This window comes from Babylonia areolata, chromosome 20, assembly GCF_041734735.1.
Source record: "Babylonia areolata isolate BAREFJ2019XMU chromosome 20, ASM4173473v1, whole genome shotgun sequence".
In the NCBI taxonomy this organism is placed as follows: domain Eukaryota; kingdom Metazoa; phylum Mollusca; class Gastropoda; order Neogastropoda; family Buccinidae; genus Babylonia; species Babylonia areolata.
Genome location: NC_134895.1, coordinates 8,832,020 through 8,855,232, shown reverse-complemented (window position 1 = coordinate 8,855,232; position 23,213 = coordinate 8,832,020). Strand labels below are relative to the sequence as shown.

At 43.0% G+C, this 23,213-nt stretch overlaps 1 protein-coding gene across 2 annotated transcripts in view; it reads left to right on the top strand.

Annotated features, from left to right (window-relative positions):
* Positions 1 to 23,213, top strand: part of LOC143295013 (KICSTOR complex protein SZT2-like) — a 157,514-nt gene that overhangs the window by 52,311 nt on the left and 81,990 nt on the right. For both annotated transcript variants that reach the window (XM_076606549.1, XM_076606548.1), the window contains exons 20-29: positions 4,162 to 4,286; positions 6,180 to 6,352; positions 7,483 to 7,718; positions 9,775 to 10,019; positions 11,005 to 11,182; positions 13,261 to 13,569; positions 14,565 to 14,949; positions 17,733 to 17,973; positions 19,002 to 19,227; positions 21,071 to 21,137. In XM_076606549.1, coding sequence (XP_076462664.1) covers positions 4,162 to 4,286; positions 6,180 to 6,352; positions 7,483 to 7,718; positions 9,775 to 10,019; positions 11,005 to 11,182; positions 13,261 to 13,569; positions 14,565 to 14,949; positions 17,733 to 17,973; positions 19,002 to 19,227; positions 21,071 to 21,137 — 2,185 coding nt within the window. The remainder of the gene's footprint in view (positions 1 to 4,161; positions 4,287 to 6,179; positions 6,353 to 7,482; positions 7,719 to 9,774; positions 10,020 to 11,004; positions 11,183 to 13,260; positions 13,570 to 14,564; positions 14,950 to 17,732; positions 17,974 to 19,001; positions 19,228 to 21,070; positions 21,138 to 23,213) is intronic.

Genomic DNA, 23,213 nt, shown 5'->3' with positions numbered 1-23,213 from the left:
TACACACCCACACCCATACATTAACACGCACGCACGCACACACACACACACACACATGCTCTCTCTCTCTCTCTCTGTCTCTCTGTGTGTCTCTCTCTTACTTTTGGGAAATGTTGAAAGCAGATTTTTATATCAGTTATTCTGAAACAAAAAGGGAAGAAAACTTCAATATCACGACAAGTACTGCCATAATTCATATAGCAGAAAAATATCAGAATCATCTCCATATATTTACAGATGGATCTGTTCTTGATGACAAAAATGCTGGTGCGGCTTTCTGTATTCCTGCCTTTAAAGTTGAAAAATCTTACTTTACTGGAAAACATCTTTCCATATTTACAGCTGAGCTAATTGCTATTATACAAGCTCTGAACTACTTAGTAAGCCATCAAATAGTTTTCTCGAAAATAACGTTCTTTGTTGATTCCAAATCAGTACTTTATGCTCTAGAATTATTTAGCCTTGAAACAAGACCTGACTTAGTTATTGAGGCAAATCATTTGGTACATTGTTTGAGGATTAAATAGAATAGAATAGAATAGAATATGTCTATATTACCAAGTGTACCAGGGTCACGAGGAATATTGTTGGGGATAGTACATAACAAGGTACAAACATAAATCGAAAATCATACACAAACACAGATACAGTAGAAATTAAGATACATACAAGTGCATATCAATATAAAAACTCGTGCACACTCACACTTGCATGCACTGCACACACACACACACACACACACACACACACACACACACACACACAGAGTCGAGGTCCTTGACCGTATACACATGCATTCATATCAACAAATGGGTATGTACTGCAGCATGTGTGTACGCGCGCGCGCGCACACACACACACACACAGGGAGAGAACCAGGTCAAAGATTTGGTAAAAGTATCTATTGTTCTTGCTGTGACCTTCACCCTTTGGACAGCGTCACACAAGAGGCTCTTCTTGAGGTTTGAGAACTCTTTGCCCTGCATCAGTCAGATGAGACCTGAGTGACTGATGCAAGTCGATTGTTGCACACTTCACTATCTTGTCATGATATATGACATTGTGGCCTCATAAACACATACAGTTATGTTATAACAAGTCTTGAGAAATGACACTGGCCTCATGAATACCCACAGATACTTAATCACCAGTTATTAGAAATGACACTGGCCTTGTGAATACCCACAAATACTTAATCACCAGTTATTAGAAATGACACTGTGGCCTCGTGAATACCCACAGATACTTAATCACCTGTCATTAGAAATGACACTGGCCTTGTGAATACCCACAAATACTTAATCACCAGTCATTAGAAATGACACTGTGGCCTCGTGAATACCCACAAATACTTAATCACCAGCTGGATGAGGACGACACTGTAGCTTCAAAAACACATACACACACTTTCTAACCATAGTCTTAGAATTACACTTTGGCCTGAAACACACACCTCATAAATACATTATCAACAGACATGAGGATGACACTGGCCTCATAGACATACACAAATACATTATGACCAGTTATGAGAATGACGTTGTGGCCTCATAGACACACACAAATACATTATGACCAGTTATGAGAATGACATTGTGGTCTCATAGACACATACAAATACATTATGACCAGTTATGAGAATGACATTGTGGTCTCACAGACACATACAAATACATTATGACCAGTTATGAGAATGACATTGTGGTCTCATAGACACATACAAATACATTATGACCAGTTATGAGAATGACATTGTGGCCTCATAAACACACACAAATACATTATCATCAGTCATGGGTATGATACTGGCCTCATTCAACACACAAATACATTATCGTCAGTCACGAGGTGAGAATGACACTTTGGCCTCATAAAAACACACAAAGACATTATCATCAGTCATGAGCATGAGACTCACCTCATAAACACAAGCAAATACATTATGACCAGTCATGAGAATGACACTGTAGCCTCATAAACACACGCAAATAAATTATGACCAGCCATGAGAATGACACTTGATTCATAAACTCACATAAATACATTATGACCAGTCATGAGAATGACACTGGCCTCATAAAAACACAGAAATACTTAATCACAAGTCAGGAGAATGGCACTGTAGCCTCATAAACACATGCAAATACATTATGACCAGCCATGAGAATGACACTTGATTCATAAACTCACATAAATACATTATGACCAGTCATGAGAATGACACTGGCCTTATAAAAACACAGAAATACTTAATCACAAGTCAGGAGAATGGCACTGGCTTTATATATATATATATATAAAAAAAAAAACCCACACAAGTACATTATGACGAGTTATGACATTGTAACTATTTCTTCTGCTGTCCAAACAAGACCTGAAGTGAAAGTCAGAATTGTTTATTGTTTTCAGATTCAGAAGACGTTCACTCTGTTTTTCTCCCCCAAACCTCATTAAGTTTTGAGTCCAGAAGTTAGGAAGACATCAATTTCATGAACAGACATACACACTGGCACATGATACACAGACACCCCCCTCCTGCTCCCACTGCTATTCCCAACCCCACCCTCCCACACACATGTTGAATATTTACTTGTAGTGCACACTTAATGATACAGTTTTCACTTCTTTTCGTCCTTGGTTCTAATCATTTTTTAAATTTTTTTATTTTTATTTTTTACATTGTAATGTATTGTATTTGATTGTATTACTTTGCCACAACAGATTTCTCTGTTAAATTCAGGTTGCTCTCCCTTGGGGAAAGCTAGTTGCCACAATGCAACACCACCTTTTTATTTTTCCTTCTTTTTTTTTTCTTTTTCTGTCAGCAAGTGTCTTTGTTTTACTATTGAAGTAGAGTATTCTACGGAAATTTGCCAGAACAACCTATTTGTTCTTTTGGACTCTTGTATGTGTGCTGCAAACAGGACCTCGATTTATCATCTCGTTTGAATGACTAGAACCCAGACCACAATTCAAGGTTTAGTGGAGGTATGGGGGAGTCTGTATGTGGGACTTGAACCTGTGGACACTTGCTTCCTAGTTTGGTGCATTACCACCAGGTGACTTTTTCCTCGTTGTGATGAAATACGGTGAAACCCTCTCCTTGCAATCTGATGGAATATACTGTTTCCATTTTCTGAATGCTGCTTGCCTTGGACACCAGATTTTATCAAAAGCACTTGTTTAAAAATCTGTTGGGTTTTTTATTTAATTTATTTATTTATTTTATAGTAAATACAGGCAGCAGTATAAATAAACTGAAAAAGAAAACCTTTAAAAAAAAGAAAAAGAGAAAAGAATTGCAGAAAGCATGCCATATTTTTGGGTTTTTTTTCACCCCCACCCCTTCTTTCTGTCTCACTTTCATTCTTTCTTTCCTGCTTACTTTGGTTTTTTTCAATGGATTGTAAGCTTGCAGAGTTACTATTTCTTTCTTTTTCCTTCTTTGTGTACTTGTTTCTTTCTTGCCATTGAATACACTTTTTTATTTTATTTTTTACACTATGTATTATTGTGCATACTTGTATTTTTTATTTCTTTTCATCGCAACAGATTTCTCTGTGTGAAATTTGGGCTGCTCTCCCCAAGGAGAGCATGTTGCTACTCTACAGCGCCACCCTTTTTAAAAAAAATTTTTTTTCCTGCATGCAGTTTTATTTGTTTTTCATATCGAAGTGGATTTTTCTACAGAATTTTGCCAGGAACAACCCTTTTGTTGCCGTTAGTTCTTTTTTACGTGCGCTAAGTGCATGCTGAACACGTGACATCGGTTTATCTCTCATCCGAATGACTAGCGTCCGCACCACCACTCAAGGTCTAGTGGAGGGGGAGAAAATATTGGCGGCTGAGCCGTGATTCAAACCAGCGTGCTCAGATTCTCTCGCTTCCTAGGCAGACGCTTTACTTCTAGGCCATCGCTCCACATGTGCTGTAAACTACCTTGTAAATGTTCACTCACAGGGGACTGAGAAAGAAAGAGAGAGCGAGAGTGAGAAAACAGAATGTGGAAAAGAGAGAACAAAATGTTAAATGGAGAGGGTGAGTGTCAGTGATCGGAGAAAGAAAAACATAATATTGGAAGGGTGTGTAGAGAGATGAGACATATCTGTGGTTGCTGACCTGACCTGTGATGTATGCATGTGTTGTGTGTGTGGTTTGCAGTTCTTTGAAGTGGACTTTGAGTGCATCTCCAGCCTGACCACCTTCAACCACCTGCTTTACCTGTGCCAGCATGCCGCCAAGACCCCCACCCTGGGCACCGACCTCACCCAGTCACGCAACTCCAGGTGAGTTAGTCCTCCAGCGTTGTTTTACACGTGTCCTGACGTCTCAGTGTTATGGATGAGGTAGTGAGTGAACAGGATTGAAAGCACAGGCAGACACTTTATGCATGTATGTGCACAGAAATGCTGACAGAAACACACAGACTTACAAGAGAAGTGCAGACACACACACTCCCTCTCTCTCTCTCTCACTCACTCACACGCGTGCGTGCCTACACTCACTCACACACACACACATACACACACACACACACACACACACACACACACACACACACACACACACACACACACACACACACATTCACTCATGCACGCACACACACACACACTCATTCTTACACACATGCATGCAGACACGCAGACACAAACAGACACACACACAGACACACACACACAGAGCCCACAAACAAGACATAAATCATTGAAATAATGCGCATACACCATTTATGTTTCGCTGCTGGTACTTTTTTGTCGCAGCAGCTTTCTCTGTGTGGTTTTGGGCTGCTCTTCCAGGGTAGATCGCATCATTACAGTGCAGTGCCTTTTTTCCTGCCTGCTGCTGCATTTGTTTTTCTATCAGTTTGAATTTTTCTATAGAATTTTGCCAGGGACAGTTCTTTTGTTGTTGTGGGTTCTTTTACATGCGCTAAGTGCAGTTTATTGTCTCATCTGAGAGACCATCACCCTGACCACCACTCACGATCTTGTGGAGGGTAGTAGGGGGAGTGAAAATCCTGGTCGGTGAGTGTGCTGATGGACAAATGGGAAGGGATAAATGTACATGTTTGTTTTGCACTTCTGTACCCTGAGTAACTGATTTATCTGTAACACCCAGTTGCTTCCCTTAGATGGAGTACAAATACATTATACTGACACTTCACTGGGCTTGTTCAGTTTTGCTTTCTCAAACAGTTGTATTCTCACTCAGTGCTTTTATCTTGTTGGCTTCAGCCTTAATGCTGTTTGCCTATGTTTTCAAGGAGGAAACAGTAAACTGCAGTGCGGCTGCACTGATGGAGTACAAAGTGTTAATGGTGAAGAGTGGCAGTTCAGAGAGAACTTCACATGTGGTCATTTTTCTTATGCTCACAGTTCAAACATAAAATGTGCAATTAAAAGGCATGTGCATCTTTAAATAATCAAGAGAATCACATAGAATAATAAAGCTACATTCAAATTTACATTAACACATCAATGAACACTTTATGTATAAATGATATTTAGCAATATTAACTTAAGACACATGTACTTGTTTGAATGTTTAAAGATGTCACATAAAAATTACATTAACATCATCTGAGATTTGGAATCAGAATAACTTTATTATCCCAGCAAGAGAAATTACATGTGGTGAAATGTGTTTGTATTTTATTTGTATTTCTTTTTATCACAACAGATTTCTCTGTGTGAAATTTGGGCGGCTCTCCACAGGGAGAGCGCTTCACTAGACTACAGCGTCACCCATTTCTTTTGTATTTTTTCCTGCGTGCAGTTTTATTTGTTTTTCCTATCAAAGTGGATTTTCTACAGAATTTTGCCAGGAACAACCCTTTTGTTGCCGTGGGGTCTTTTACATGCGCTAAGTGCATGCTACCCACAGGACCTCGGTTTATCATCTCATCCGAATGACTAGCATCCAGACCACCACTCAAGGTCTAGTGGAGGGGGAGAAAATATCGGCGGCAGAGCCGTGATTCGAACCAGCAAGCTCGGATTCTCTCGCTTCCTAGGTGGACGCGTCACCTCTTACTAGGCCATCACTCCACGTGTGGTGATAACATACATATTACTAGCATAATATGTTTTCTATGATTGACTACTATACAGAACTTACATCACACTCACAGAACAATGAGATAGGATGAATTTCAACACAGCGAGTGTTGTGGGCAGCCCCCCGTCCACCCCCGGTCGTCGACACACGGCCCCGGGCAAGCTGGAGGAGGAGGAAAAGAAGAGCGCAGAGACCTCCATGACCTTTGTGTCTTTTCACCTGAACCTGGTCTCCCTCCTCCCCCGCAGCCAGCAGGCAGAGCTGCTCTTCTCTACCTTTGTTGTTGGCACAGGTGTGTGGTGCTGGTGGTGGTGGTGGTGGTGTGTGTGTGTGTGTGTGTGTGAGGTGTGCGTGTGTGCGTGTGTGTGTGTGTGAGGTGTGTGGGGGTGGGTGTGGGGGAGGGTTGTGTGAGGGTGTGGACGTGTATGTGGTGTATGTGTGTGTTGGATGTGTGTGTGTGGTGTGTGTGTGTGGGTTATGTGAGGGTTTTCTTCAGTTTAACGTCTATTCACCATAAGTGTTTTTATGTGAGGGTGTGTGTGTGTGTGTGTGTGTGTGTGTGTGAGAGAGAGGTGTGTGTGTTGGGGGTTGGATGTGGGGGAGGGGGAGGGTTGTGTGAGGGTGTGGATATGTATGTGGTGTATGTGTGTGTTGGATGTGTGTGTGTGTGGGGGGTTATGTGAGGGTGTGGATGTGTGTGTGTGTGTTGGGGGGGGGGGGGGGGGGGGATGGAAAACTGTTGATTTGAACAAAACTTCGTTTTCATGCTCCCGGAATCTGTGAATGGTTCAGTTTAGAATGCCATTTGTACCAAGCAAAAATAAACAGAATTAGAATAGTGTGTCGGTACAAGAAGACTCATACCGGGTCCACAGGGGAAGTAATGATGGTCCGAGATAACTCATACCTGGAGTAGAAAGAGTTAAGATCTAAGCTCTTAATTGATGATGTGCTGGACACCCGCTCTTCACTCGGCACATGTTAATGATGATTGTTTCAGTTTCAGTAGCTCAAGGAGGCGTCACTGCGTTCGGACAAATCCATATACGCTACACCACATCTGCCAAGCAGATGCCTGACCAGCAGCGTAACCCAGCGCGCGTAGTCAGGCCTTGAGAAAAAAAAAAAGAAAAAGGTGAATAAATTATAGATAAGCTTAAATAAATAAATAAATAAATAATAATTATGATATAAAAAAGGTAGTAGTAATGAAAATAATGATAAAATAATAATAATAATAATAGATAAATAAATAAATAAATAAGACAACAATGATGATAAATAAAAGCAAATAAATGTAAAACATGAAGACACACATTCACACATACACCCACACATGCACAACAGATATGCACCAAACACGCAGTTTCACAGTTTCAATGATGATCGGTGGTGGTGTTCCTCATCCTTTTCAACACCCAGGCAAGTCCTCGGAACAGGAGGCCGGCGTGGACCCCAAGGGTTCCAACGAGCTGCTCTTCACCCTGCTCTTTGAGCGCCTGAAGGGCATCCACGACAAGGAGTACATCCTGAGCGCGGAGGAAGCGGCCAAGTACATGGAGCAGCTGAGGAAGAGGGACCGGGACTTGAACCAGCACCCCTTCCCTTTCCACTGCAAGGCCGGGCCTGCAGCAGGCTTCCCGGAGACAGTGTCTCAGGTGATATGGCATGTCTGCTGGTCTGTCTGTCTTTGTTTTTTCTGTCTGTGTGTGTGTGTCGTTTTGTCTCTGTCTTTCTTTGTCTGTCTCCATCTTTTCTCCTCAGGAGAATGTCTCAGGTGATACAGCATACCTGCAGGTCTGTCTGTCTGTTCTGTCTCTTTTTCTGTTTGTGTGTGTGTCGTTTTGTCTCTGTCTTTCTTTGTCTGTCTCCATCTTTTCTCCTCAGGAGAATGTCTCAGGTGATACAGCATACCTGCAGGTCTGTCTGTCTGTTCTGTCTCATGCCTGCAGGTCTGTCTGTCTGTTCTGTCTCATGCCTGCAGGTCTGTCTGTCTGTTCTGTCTCATGCCTGCAGGTCTGTCTGTCTGTTCTGTCTCTTTTTCTGTTTGTCTGTGTGTCGTTTTGTCTCTGTCTTTCTTTGTCTGTCTCCATCTTTTCTCCTCAGGAGAATGTCTCAGGTGATACAGCATACCTGCAGGTCTGTCTGTCTGTTCTGTCTCTTTTTCTGTTTGTGTGTGTGTCGTTTTGTCTCTGTCTTTCTTTGTCTGTCTCCATCTTTTCTCCTCAGGAGAATGTCTCAGGTGATACAGCATACCTGCAGGTCTGTCTGTCTGTTCTGTCTCATACCTGCAGGTCTGTCTGTCTGTTCTGTCTCTTTTTCTGTGTGTGTGTGTGTGTTGTTTTTGTCTCTGTCTTTCTTTGTCTGTCTCCATCTTTTCTCCTCAGGAGAATGTCTCAGGTGATACAGCATACCTGCCAGTCTGTCTGTCTGTCTGTTCTGTCTCTTTTTCTCTGTGTGTGTGTGTGTGTGTGTGTGTGTGTCTTTTTGTCTTTCTTTTGTGTGCCTCCATCTTTTCTCCGGGTTTTATCTGCACTTTATAATTTGTAAATGAAGGTGAACAGATTGCATTGAATTAACATGGGACATTTGGTGTTGTATGCTGACTGTCAAATGCAATGCTTGGTTAGTAATGCTTATTATTCTGCTGTAATGCTACTCTGTCCAAGGCATACTGGGTTCATATAGTGTCAGTTTTTGTTGTTGTTGTTGTTTGTTTTGTTTTTTTTGCACATGAAGACATCTTGACTTTCATTACAGTTTCAGTTTTTCAGTTTTCAGTAGCTCAAGGGGGCGTCACTGCGTTCAGACACCACATCTGCCAAGCAGATGCCTGGCCAGCAGCGTAACCCAACACGCTTAGTCAGGCCTTGAGAAAAAAAAAAGAAAAAAAAAAAGATAAATACATAAAAAAGAACTACTACTACTAATATTAATATGTATAAGGTGCAAAAACTTGATGAAGTCAACTATAAGCGTACAAAAAAAAAAAAAAAAAAAAAAAAAAAAAAAAAAAAATATATATATATAAATATATATATATATATTATTTTTTATTTAAAAAAAAATTATTATTTATTTATTTATTTATATACTTCATTACAGCTGCGAAAGATAGTGGAGAAGAGAGTGGCATCAGAGGTAGTTATTTAGTGATGCATTTGGTTGATTGGTTTTGTTTGCTTCCTGTCCTGTTCATTAGCACGTCGTTCAGAGTACTGATTTATCCATAACACCTGTTTGTTTCTCTTGGACCGAGTATGCATATTTCACTGGGCTCAAATTTGTTTCTCTTGGACCGAGTATGCATATTTCTGTGGGCTCAAATCAGTTTAGCTTTCTCAATCAGTTGTATTCTCATTCGGTGTGATTTTAGCTTTTTGGAATTTAGCGTGTTGGCTTTAGCCTCTACATTTTTCACTGTTGTTTTCAAAGGGATTGAACATGTTTTTGAAGACATTATGACCATTTTGTGTATGAGGTATGACTTCAGCCATGCACTCAGCTGTTGTTTGGTTTGGTTTGTCCACAGAATCTGCAGTGCAGCTGCACTAATGGTACACCCAGAGTTAAGCAAATAAACATTGTTGATCATTTCCCCCACCCCTTAATTTATGAGTTTACAGTTCATTGTTTTGTGTTTTTCTTCTTTTTTCAATAAAAAACAAAACAGAACAAAAACCAACAATAAAACGTTCTTCTTTGTCCTTGCAGAAAACTGACGGAGCACCCATGCCAGAGAGTGCAGACAAAGGGCGTGCAACCGCAACGCCTGACCGAACCGCCTCCACGCCTGCTACTGGTGCCGCCACCACCACCACCACCAGCCACACGCCCGGAACTCCCAACACTCCCAACAGCTCTGGCACTGCCCCCACGCCGGGCACCACCAGCAATTCCAACAGAACTCCGGATCCATTGTTCTCTGCCAACACGTCAAGCGGCACCGGGAACGGAAGGTCTGGATTGGTCGCCACATAGTGTTTGGGGATAGGAGGGTGGGAGTAGGGTTTGGTGGGTGGGGTATGAGGGGGTGGGGGGGGCATGTCTTCAAAGGATTTTTTTTTGTTGTTGTTGGAAAGGGAGGGTTGAGACATGTAATTACTAGATTTACTAGTATTTTTCAAGGCCTGACTAAGCGCGTTGGGTTACGCTGCTGGTCAGGCATCTGCTTGGCAGATGTGGTGTAGCGTATATGGATTTGTCCGAACGCAGTGATGCCTCCTTGAGCTACTGAAACTGAAACTGAAACTGTCCAGCAAAATCAACATACGAAAATCAGCAGCTGCACTTAGAATTCACGCCACTCTGGTCTCTTTTCATCAAGGCCCTATACACAGGGGGTTAAGAACAGACACTAACTGTTGGGTTATTTTCACGACAAGTTTAACATCAGCTGGAGATGATCTTCGCTCGACTGTTACCAATGATTGCTCTGTCTCCAAGACAACTATTTCCCAGCAGTCCTTACTATCGTGAACATGAGAAGTCCCTCCGGACTTAACAGACGTCAACTTGCGATTGGTCAGTAATGTTTGGTCAATGATATTTATCATTATATTATTATTCTATACTAACATATACCACCTGGTCAGTAATGTTTGGTCAGTAATGTTTATCATTATTTTACACTAACATATATACCCCACATTATTCTACACTAACATATACCCCAGTGGTCAATAATGTTTGTTCAGTGATGTTTATCATTATTCTACACCAGCATATTCCCCCTGGTCAATAATGTTTGGTCTGTGATGTTTATCATTATTACACACTAACATATCCCCCCACCCAACCCCCCCAAAAAGGAAAGATAGACGGAAAAGTATGTTAAAAACAAAACCAAAGGAATGAGAGACTGAACAGTACGTTAAACAAAAAACAAAAACCCACACACCCCAAAAACAGGGAAAAAGAGAGAGAAGGATGATGGATGTCCAGGTTCTCAGGAAAGGACTCCCTGCACGGACTGCCCATGTGGAAGTGCTACATGAAGGCGGTGAGCAGCGCCCACATCCTCCTCACCTTCATCCCGGCCAGCTACGACGACCTGCTCCTGCTGAACGAGGACACGGAGGAGGGGGGGAGGGAGAGGGACATGTCGGGGGAGGAGAAGAAGGTAAGGAGAACAGTTGGCAGTGGCCAATATTTTCTCGCCCCCTCCACTAGACCTTGAGTGGTGGTCTGGATGCTAGTCATTCGGATGAGACGATAAACCGAGTTCCATGTACAGCATGCATTTAGCGCAGGTAAAAAAAAACCCACAGCAACAAAAGGGTTTTCCCTGGCAAAAATCTGTAGAAAAATCCACTTTGATAGGAAAACAAAAAATTGCAGGCAGAAATAAATTAAGAAAAAAAAAAAAGGGTGGTGCTGTCATTGTAGCGTCCTGCTCTCCCTGGGGAGAGTAGCCTGAATTTCACTCAGAGAAATCTGTTTCGACAAAAAAGAGTAATACAAAGAAACAACAAAGTGTTTCACTTCAGACTTTATTCAGACTTCAGACTTTATTATGTCCTCATAGGATAAGAAAACTGAAAGAAGGCGAGGAGATCAAAGTGCTTCTTTTCAGACTTTGTACTGACTTCAGACTGTATTATGCCATCATTAAAAAAGATAAAAATATAATGAAGGTGAGATAAAAGAACAAAAAAGAGTTTCATTTCAGACTTTAATCGGACTTCATTATGTCCTCATGAAATAAGAAAAATGTAAAGAAGGTGAGAAGATCAAAGTAAAAAGTGTTTCACTTCAGACTTTATTCAGATTTCAGACTCGTTATGTCCTCATGAAATAAGAAAAATGTAGCGTAGAAGAAGGTGAGGAGATCTCGTCAATGGAAGAACAAAGTATTTCACTTCATTCAGACTTTATTCAGATTTCAGACAGTGGTTTAATTTGTTTGTGTTTAGTGTTCTTGGGCCCATCAGTTGTTTAACCCTTCACACAGACCTTTCCCAAGGCCTCAATGGTGTATTGAGTTTATGCGAAGGCCAGGCAGGTATCTGCTCCTCCTTCTAAATTAAAAAAATATACATATATGGTAGGTGTCATTTAGCATACCGTAAAGTTCGGTCTATTGAGCGCACTGGTATATAAGCCGCACCCACTAAATTTTGGAAAAAAATGAACTTTATACATACTTAAGCCGCACTGGCTTATAAGACGCACTTATTTCCGGTACCGGAACACATACTGATACTACAGAAAAGCTGTCAATACTGTAGGTTATGAAATAAACACAAGCAGGAACAACACAAAGAAAAGCAAGCGAAAATACTGCTAGTGCCACAAAAAAAATAATAGATAAACACAACAAAAATAATATCCATAATTTAGGGATAGTCACATTTATTCAACGTTATCCTGCTCACTGAATCCACTGAAATCTTCGTCTTCAGTGTCCGAGTTGAAGAGAACCAGCACAGCTTCCTCCGCCATCTTGTCACTGACTTGAGCTTCGCTTTCACTTCATGAACATGAATGGATCAGTCCACATGCTTTGACACCGACTTCAAACTGAAACTGAAGCAGTCTTGGTGACGTGTACAGACTCAGTGATGACCCACCTCTCCCACAAGGAGTGGGTTTTAAGCATTCCTGATATGGTTTAAAAGTTGTGTGGTATTGGGAGTTATTTCTAGCATCATGATATGCTGTTTTTAAGTATTGTGATAAAATACTGATATTGGATTTAAGTACTGTGATATGACATGTACTTTGCTTGGGCAATGTGATGTGTGATGTGTATGGTGAGTGTTGTGTGGTCTGTGATGATTTTGTGTGTGTGTGTGTGTGTGAATTAGTGCTTGAGTGTTTGGCTGGTTTTTGTTCTATTGTTTGAATGCGTGTTTTAGTCATTGGTTCTTACTAGTACATCGTACAGCATGATTGAGGATGCTTGACATGGAAAGGTGCTATATTATTTAGAATAGAATACAATATGTCTTCATTACCAAGTGTACTGGGGTCACAAGAAATATTGGGGGGAACAGTACATAGAAAGGTACAAACATAAACTGAAAATCATAGACAAACCTAGATACAGTAGGATTTTGGACATATACATGTTCATATCAATATAAGAACTTGTGCGCGCACACTCACACGCACACATGCACACTTACACATTTATTAGTATATACAGTCTACAATTTTTCTAGCTTTTCTAATTACATGATACATGATGTTTTTCAGAATGGAGAAGGGGAGGGAGGAGGGGTAGGTGCCAGAGCCATGCCGACCGACGCAGCAGCAGCGGAAGCCGTGGGCGAAGCGGACCACACAGCAACGGCTGCCACCACCCCGGCGGCCACCTGTCCCACGTTCGAGGACACGGATTCCTGCCACACGGGGCACACCTCGGCAGGGGGCAGGAGGGGGTCGGGGGCCCTGTCAGGGTTTGGGAACGTGTCCTCCACCATCATCACGGTGACCGAACCCTCGCCCTGCCAGTCCCCTGAGCGCTCGGTGGCCCAGAGTCGTGAGGACGATGTGAAGGAGTGGGTAAGGTTGTGTGTGTGGGGGGTGGTGTTTGTGGGTGGGGGTGTGGGTTGTTTGTGGGTGGGTGTGTTTGTGGGTGGGGGTGTGGGTTGTTTGTGGGTGGGTGTGTTTGTGGGTGGGTGTGTTTGTGGGTGGGGGTGTGGGTTGTTTGTGGGTGGGGGTGTGGGTGTTGGTACGTGTACATGTTGAGTGTGAGTGTGCGTGTGTGTTTGTGTATATAAGCGTGCGTTTATATGTGTTTGTTCTTTAGTTTAACGTCTTTTCACTGTAAATGATATTAGACGAGGGAAGGAAAAAAATCGAGTGGGGGAAGGGGGGGGGGGAATTACTGTGTACGCATACGAGTAAGTGAAAGTGTGTGCGTGTGTGTATGTGTACGTGTGTATGTGTGTGTGTTTCTGTGTCTGTGTGTGTTTGTGTGTGTGTGTGTGTTTGTGAGTGTGTGTGTGTGTGTGTGTGTGTGTACGTGTGTTTGTGTGCCTTTTGCAGCGTTAATATTTCATTATCTATATTTCTTGACAGAAGATGTGGAGTGGGGTTAGTGGGAGAGGAAAACATGCACAACTAAGTACCCTTTATTTCTGTTGAGCTTGAATACCAGGATAGACCCTGATTTCAATTGCAAATGCTTTGCATGTCCGAGTAATTTCTATTTATGTTGAGCTGAAATACCAGGATAGACCCTGATTTGGATTCAAATGCTTTGCATGTCTGAGTAAACTCTATTTCTGTTGAGCTTAAATACCAGGATAGAACCCAATTTGGATTCCAAATGCCTTTTTTCAGCAGCTGTTAATGTCTCTCTGTGCTGGAGTCAGAGTTCCAGGAATGTCAAATTTTCCTCTTAAAATTTTTAAAAAATTTGTTCTTTCTATGTTGGAGAAATATTCCTGTAGGTAACGCGGCTGTGTTTCACAGTCTCTTGAAGCACCATGACTGCACGAGAGTAGTCATCCATAACTCGTTTAACTTTTAAGACTTTTAAGTGCTTGTCTCAGGTGAACACAAGCTGCTCAGCGGCCGTCCCGCCTGCCAAAGGGCCCATGGTGATCCCCATCTACGTGTACGACTGCCACTACCACAGCATCACGGAGTCGCTCATCAACCGCTGGACCTTCTCCCTTCCTCCCGACATCCACGAGGACATGACCTTCACCATGGAGGGGGATGAACACCAGACCTCTCCTGTGACCCGCGGCCGCCTGGCATCCTTCGACAAGGAGGCAAGCGTGGTGGAGGAGAAGGAGGAGGTAGAGTTCCCGCGTCAGGGCTGGAGGTCGTCCCTGGACCGCAAGTCTGTGGACAGTCTGATGGAGGGTGTGGGCGACTTCCGGCGTCAGTGCCACCTCATCACGGAGTCCTACTTCAGCTGTTTTGTCACAGGTAAAGTTCAGCTCTGTCAGCTGTTTTGTCACAGGTAAAGTTCAGCTCTGTCAGCTGTTTTGTCACAGGTAAAGTTCAGCTCTGACAGCTGTTTTGTCACAGGTAACAGTTCCACCTCATCACAGAGTCCTACTTCAGCTGTTTTGTTACAAGTAACTTGGTCTCACTTCAGCTGTTTTGTTACAGGTAACAGTGCTACCTCATCACAGTGTCCTACTTCAGCTGTTTTGACACAGTTAACAGTTCCACCTCATTACAGATTGTTACTTCAGCTGTTTTGCCACAGGTTGAGGGTCAACTCTGTCAGGTTACCGATTCTGATCAGAGTCCTTCAGTCGTTTTGTGGCAGGTGTGCTTGAACTCCATCAGGTCACCATTTCATTAGCCAGTCACCACCTCGTGTCACACCATGAGGGACCCTCTTACCCCCAGAAAATGTACCATCAGTCACCCAGATACAAACATTAAAGAAACTGATTTGCCGGTGTTGTTGTTTACCAGGCCCAAAGTAGAGGGCCCAGAGAGTCCGCGAATCGATTGCGATCGCGCCTTAATTTTAGCCCGATCGCCCAGTCGAGCTACATAATCATGCGACCTGTTGGAAGGCATAATTAGACAAACAACAAGGACGCCAAGGAGTCGACAGACGGAAAGAAATACGAAAAAACTTAGCCGTATGCGGAGCACAGGAACAGGTGTCGAGATGGCTGCTGGAAAAAGAGGGCACTAGCTAGCGGGACAAAGGGGAGGTTACCTACTTCCGGGAGGTTATCGGCCGTAGTTGCTCTCTTTTTCTCCGCATAGGCGGATAGTAGTTTGCACAGGACAGGAATGTCAGACCCCTGCCGGAGTCTGCACTAGTTGGGTCACGGTAAGTATGTTATTTAAACGTAATTTTAGATAGAAAATTTCCTTTCTGAAAGAAAGTGGGTCTGTACTTTCTGAGATCATTGACCTGAAACTTGATTATTTTAAAGCATTTGTGAAGGATATGCAGAGGGCTCAGAATTAGTTTTGTTTGGAACACAGTCAGTTAAAGCTGAGGCCAAGACATAGCTTTGATATCCAGCAAGATGGACTTTGCAAACCCAGAGTCCCTTAGTGTTCATTAACTTGAGTGTTATTTTGTCACAGGCAGGCGTGCACTGTGAATACCTGTTCTGATTAGCTCTATGGAGACGAAGCTAAATAGTGCATGCAGTTTTACTGTGACGGGCAAATATGGACACATTTGAAAAATTCACACAGAGACAAAGACATACAAATTATATATCACTAGAAAGTTTGCCATCTCTTCTTTTAACATTTTAAAACAGTTTTTTCATTAAATGCTGCTAAATATATTTTTCAATATTTTGAATTATGTCACTAAATACTGAAAAACAAAAAAAATTTGAAAAATAGGTATACTGTACCCACCAGGCATGTCATATCCATCAGCTAATCCACAAGGCAGCATGAGATGATTTTCTCACTCTGTAACGTTCCCTGATTCTCATGAAACAGTTTGAAGTCAAATGTTGCACAACAAACTGTTAAAAAAAACAAAAAAAAACGGAAAATCACAACACTGGTTGGTTATGTAAAGATCGACCTCTCACCCAGTCCAGAAAAGTGAAGAAAAAAAGCCTTTCGCGCAGTTAACGGTTGAGGGGAAATAACTCAGTTTTTCCTAGCCTGATCCCTCAAGACAGCCTGATTAGTTTCCCTTTAATTGAACACTGCTGAGTGTATGAAAAATCCGCGATCCGCTGAATCCTACACTACGGCATGTCATTCTGAGCGGGCAGAGCGCCGGTGCCGAAGCACCAGCGCATCTCCAAAGAGTTAGTGCTGACCTCTTTGAAGAGCAATGCTCTTTGAACAGTTCTTTTATTTTTGTCACAGGTGAATGAAATTGAAAATCTTTTAAAAAGTCTTCAGTCAGCTCTATAACCACACATTGATGGACATGCATCAGTTTGCTGGTTTATTGGCCATTGGTGCACTTACATGTAAAGCTTTAATGTGGGTATGTGTATATGCTTCTGTTACATTCCTGCATTTAAAAGAAAGAGATGGTTGTGTATTCATCATACATTTAAACCATTTATATTCATGGAAACCGATGATGTTTGGATTGCATCTCTCAAACGAACAATGATTGTATTTCTGACCCAATAATTGTGAGAAAAAAAGATATTACTATATTCATCTTTGGGATGGAGAACGAACATAGATTATTACACAAAGCAAGACGAAGAAAGCAAGGCCTTTCGATCTTAGGATCTTCCACAGGCAAAATAATAAAACAAACAAATGAAGTCAAAGAGACAATGGAGCACTCAGCTAAATGCCTGTTGATGGCATGTTGTTTTGAGGCAATCAGAGAGGGTGTAGGAGTGATCTTTCTTGATTTGTGGTGTCTGCTGGGTATGTCTCAGGAATGGAATGAGTTGAAGCAGCATTAGAAAGAGAGGGAGGTGGAAGATGAGGTATTTGGTAACAGGTGGGATGGGTGTGGGAGGAATTCTACAGATAATCAAATAAAAGGGTGGGAAAGGAAGAATTGATCAAATGTACATATACATGAATAAGAAATGAATGGAAAAAAAAACAACAGAATAGAAAAAAAAATTGAATTAGGAAATAAAACAACAATGAAACAACCACACTAAAGAGTGATCGGCATCAGCCAACAATCGCTCCTCCCTCCAGCCCCTTCACCACCCTTTAAATTCCATGGCGCCATGTACAGGGGCTTTATAACCCAACAAGCATCCTCTCCCTGTCCTTCTCCCCAGGGTTGTATGAGAGCCTGCGTCACAACTACTTTGTGGACCATCACGACATGGACGCAGCCATCAGCAGCATCTGCCAGGAGACACTGCCCCTGGAAGTGGACATGACGCCCTTCCTGCTGTCCTCCTGTGGGCACCTCAAGAGGCTGGTTACCCAGGCCCGAAAGGAGCTCATCACCGCCAAGGAGACAGACCTGGCGCGCAAACACTCTGTGCGCTTCCTGGAAGTGGTTGACATCCAAAGGTATGGCAATCATGGGTTCAAATCCCACTTACTTACTTGCTTAGGCCCATGCCATCAATGATGTTTCTCCACCGAACTCGTCTCTGGACTCTGGGCTGTCCTTTCTGCATCCCTCCAGCTGGATCCCAGCCTCTTCAGTTCTGCCTCAGTGTCCTGCCTCCAGCTGTGCTTTGGCTGTCCTCTCTTCCTTCTCCCTTTGAATCACACACTCGCCAGTATTTTCTGCCCCTCCTCTAGATCTTTAGTGGTGGGTGGTCTGGACGCTAGTCATTTGGATAAGATGATAAACTGAGGTGTTGTGTGTAGCATGCCAGTGTTTTCTCTTATTCCACAAGATTTGAGTGGTGGTCTTTACAGCTAGTCATTCGGATGGGATGATAACTGAGGTATCATGTGTAGCATGGACTTGCTGCACGTAAAAGAGCCCATGACAATGAAGGGGTTGTCCGTGCCAAAATTCTGTAGAATAATCCACTTTGATAGGAAAGAAAACACACTTACACGTAGAAAAAAAAAAATAAAGGGGTGGTGTTATTCCTGTGGTGACAAGCTGTCCCTGGGGAGAGCAGCTCAACTTTCACACAGAGAAATCTGTTGTGACAAAGACTAATAGAATACAAAACAATGTAAAACAATACAATACAATACTGACTGCACATTCCCTGCCCTTGCTTTGCATTATCACCTCAGTTTTGTGAATGTCTGATGTGATGAGGTTATTTTGATTGGAAGGAGATGGTATCACTACTTCACACAGTTTAGTTTGTGTTTGATAAGGTTGACTGTGATTGTGTGGTGAGAAGGGATATGGGTGGGAGGAAATGTTTTAGCACTGTCTGTTCTCATGTATTTGAACCTGTTATATTCGGTATTGCTAAGTAAATCAAATGATGTCCTTGTAGGTACTTGGCTGCAAGATATCCCCCCCCCCCCAAAAAAAAAAAAATTTTTTTTTTTCTAAATGACACCCTGTCACCATCATGTCCAAAAAATTGAATTGAAACAACCGGTTGGTGTGTTGCTTCCAGTGACGACGGCGAAGACATCATCATGCCGGAAATCCTCCAGATGCCGCGCAAGATGGTGTCACTGCTGCCATCTCTGTGGGCCGACATGAAGTGCGAGTACCCGGCGGGCATCCACCGGCTGGTGCAGGACAAGTTCCTGGCTACTTTGCACCGCTTCTTCCAGCCTGTCGCCTCCATGCCTGACTACTTCTTCTTCAGCCCCGAGGCCCAGCAGAGAGCTTCTGTGGTCAGTGCTCTGTGGGCGTGTCTGTGTGCTGTGGTGTTTTTTGCTGTTGGCCTGTCTGTTGGTGTGTCTGTGGGGCTGTGGGCGTGTCTGTTTGTTGGCCTCTCTGTTGACGTGTCTGTGGGGCTGTGTGTCTGTGGGCTGTGTTTTTTGTTCGTTGGCATGTCTGTAGGGCTGTGTGTCTGTGGGCGTGTCTGTGGGCTGTGTGTCTGTGGGCGTGTCTGTGTCTGTTGGCGTGTCTGTGGGGCTGTGCGTCTGTTGGCGTGTCTGTGTGCTGTGGTTTTTTTTCGTTGTTGGCCTGTCTGTTGGTGTGTCTGTGGGTGTGTCTGTGGTCTGTGTTTTTTTTCGTTGGCGTGTCTGTGGGGCTGTGTGTCTGTTGGCATGTTTGTAGGGCTGTGCTTCTGTGGGCGTGTCTGTGGGCTGTGTTTTTTTTCATTGGTATGTCTGTTGGCGTGTCTGTGGGGCTGTGTGTCTGTGGGCGTGTCTGTGGGCTGTGTTTTTTTTCGTTGGTATGTCTGTTGGCGTGTCTGTGGGGCTGTGTGTCTGTGGGCGTGTCTGTGGGCTGTGTTTTTTTTCGTTGGTATGTCTGTTGGCGTGTCTGTGGGGCTGTGTGTCTGTGGGTGTGTCTGTGGGCTGTGTTTTTTTTCGTTGGCGTGTCTGTGGGGCTGTGTGTCTGTTGGCATGTTTGTAGGGCTGTGCTTCTGTGGGCGTGTCTGTGGGCTGTGGTTTTTTTTTTTGTTGGCGTGTCTGTTGACGTGTCTGTGGGGCTGTGTGTCTGTGGGCGTGTCTGAGGGCTGTGTTGTTTTTTTTTCGTTGGTATGTCTGTTGGTGTGTCTGTGGGGCTGTGTGTCTGTGGGTGTGTCTGTGGGCTGTGGTTTTTTTTTTTCGTTGGTATGTCTGTTGGCGTGTCTGTGGGGCTGTGTGTCTGTTGGTGTGTCTGTGGGGCTGTCTGTCTGTGGGCGTGTCTGTGGTCTGTGTTTTTTTTCGTTTGCGTGTCTGTGGGTGTGTCTGTCTGTGGGCGTGTCTGTGGGCTTGTCTGCTTCTTCCAGCCTGTCGCCTCCATGCCAGACTACTTCTTCTGCCCTGAGGCCCAGCAGAGAGCTTCTGTGGTCAGCACTTGTCTGTGGGCGTGTTTGTTGGTGTGTCTGTTTGTTTGTGGGGTTTTCTGTGGGTGTGTCTCTTGGTGTGTCTGTTTGTGGGGTTTTCTATGGGTGTGCCTGTTGGCGTGTTTATTTGATTGTTGGGTTTTCTGTGGGTGTGTCTGTGGGCATGTCTGTTTGTTTGTGGGGTTTTCTGTGGGTGTGTCTGTGGGCATGTCTGTTTGTTGGCATCTCTGTGGGTGTGCATGTGGGTTTGTCTGTGGGCGTGTCTGTTGGTTTGTCTTGGGTACATCTGTTAGCCTTGTCTGTGCTCAGCGCTCTGTTTGTGTGTCTGTGGGCTTGTCTGTTGGCGTGTCTGTGGGCGTGTCTGTGGGCTTGTCCGCTTCTTCCAGCCTGTTGCCTCCATGCCTGATGACTTCTTCTTCTGCCATGAGGCCCAGCAGAGAGCTTCTGTGGTCAGCGATTGTTTGTGGGCGTGTCTGTGGGTGTGTCTATTTGTTTGTTGGGTTTTCTGTTGGCCTGTCTGTAGGCTTGTCTGCTATTTAGGCAGGAAAGGTAGCGAGCGAAAAACTATACCAATGACTGTGATGGAGAGAGAGAGAGAGTGGGAGAGCAGGAGTGAGAAAGAGACAGAATGTGTGTGTGTGTGAGTGTGAGTGTGGTTTATGTTATTTGGTGTACCACGTATCTCATATGTCTTGAAGGGTTTTCCGCCGTTACAAAAGTTTGGATCATTTTGTTTCCAGTGTGATGAATACAATGATCAGGGGGTGAAAGAGGACAGCACTGATGAGAGAACGGATGATAACACTGGTAAGTGGTGTCGTAAAGCTCTTGTTGCTTTGGCTTTAACTCACTCAGTACGGCCAGTCCTCTCTTCTCCTCTACACAGACCCCTCGGATGTCCAGTGGGTGTCTGAATGACCCAACCTTTAGCTTCCGTCGTCAGAATTGTGGTATTTTTTGTCAACATTCACGTCTTCAGTATAAGAGCCTTCCGCTTGCAGTATTTTGATGATGGTAATTGGGGTGAAACGCTGTTAACGTCGTCTCTTTCGCCGTTCGTATGGAAAGAGTTAACATCTAACTCTTGCTGTTTTTATAACTGAATTTTATTGACACATACTCTGTTGTTTTTACCAATATGGGGTGCCTGGAGAACCGACTGATAGTTTCAGTGGAGACTGAGTTATGATCATATTCTTGAAGAGTAAACTCTCCAGAATTGCCTTTTGTCTTTAAGAGTGATCTCTCTGTAATAACCATTAGTATAAAAACAAACTCAACTTAATCATTTATATCTTGGAGAGTAAATGCTCCATAATGACCATACTGAAGAGTAAACCCATGTTCTTGAAGAGTAAACCCATCAGAATTAGTGTTTTTAAATAGTAAAGAATGTTTTTTTGAAGGGAAAACCCATAATTACATGCTCTTAAAGAGAAAACCCACATTTTTGAATGGTAAACCTTTCATCATTACAGTGTTCTCGAAGAGTTAATGTTCCCTAATTACATTGTTCTTGAAATTAAATGTATGTTCCTGCAGAGAAAACCTTCCATAAATTCATTGTTCTTGAAGAGTAAACCTTTTATAATACAGTGTCCCTGAAGAGTAAGCCTTCCTGAATTACAATGTTCTTGAAAGCAAACCCATGTTCATGAAGAGTTAAGCTTCCCTAATTACAGTGTTCTTGAAAGCAAACCCATGTTCATGAAGAGTTAAGCTTCCCTAATTACAGTGTTCTTGAAAGTAAACTCACAGTCTTGATGGTTAAACTTTCCATGAGTGCAGTGTTCTTGAAGAGTAAAGCCATGTTCTTGAAGAGTAAACCTCACCATAATTGCAGTGTTCTTGAAGAACAAACCCTCCCATTACTAACTGTCGTGTTCCTGAAGAACAAACCCTCCCATAACTGTCATATTCCAGAAGACAAACCCTCCCATAACTGTCATGTTCCAGAAGAACAAACCTCCCATCACTAACTGTCATGTCCTTGAAGAACAAACCCTCCCATTACTAACTGTCATGTTTTTAAGAACAAACCCTCCCATCACTAACTGTCATGTCCTTGAAGAACAAACCTCCCATCACTAACTGTCATGTCCTTGAAGAACAAACCCTCCCATTACTAACTGTCATGTTTTTAAGAACAAACCCTCCCATTTCTGTCATGTTCTTGAAGAACAAACCCTCCCATCACTAACTGTCATGTCCTTGAAGAACAAACCCTCCCATCACTAACTGTCATGTCCTTGAAGAACAAACCCTCCCATCACTGTCATATCCTTGAAGAACAAACCTTCCCATTACTAACTGTCATGTTTTTAAGAACAAACCCTCCCATCATTAACTGTCATGTCCTTGAAGAACAAACCCTCCCATTACTGTCATGTTCTTGAAGAACAAACCCTCCCATCACTAACTGTCATGTCCTTGAAAAACAAACCCTCCCATCACTAACTGTCATGCCCTTGAAGAACAAACCCTCCCATTACTGTCATGTTCTTGAAGAACAAACCCTCCCATCACTAACTGTCATGTCCTTGAAGAACAAACCCTCCCATTACTAACTGTCGTGTTCCTGAAGAACAAACCCTCCCATAACTGTCATATTCCAGAAGACAAACCCTCCCATAACTGTCATGTTCCAGAAGAACAAACCCTCCCATTACTGTCATGTTCTTGAAGTACAAACCCTCCCATTACTGTCATGTTTTTGAAGAACAAACCCTCCCATAACTTAACTGTCATGTTCTTGAAGAACAAACCATCCCATAACTATCACGTTATTGAAGAACAAACCCTCCCATAACTCATGTTCTTGAAGAACAAACCTTCCCATAACTGTCATGTCCTTGAAGAACAAACCATCCCATAACTGTCATG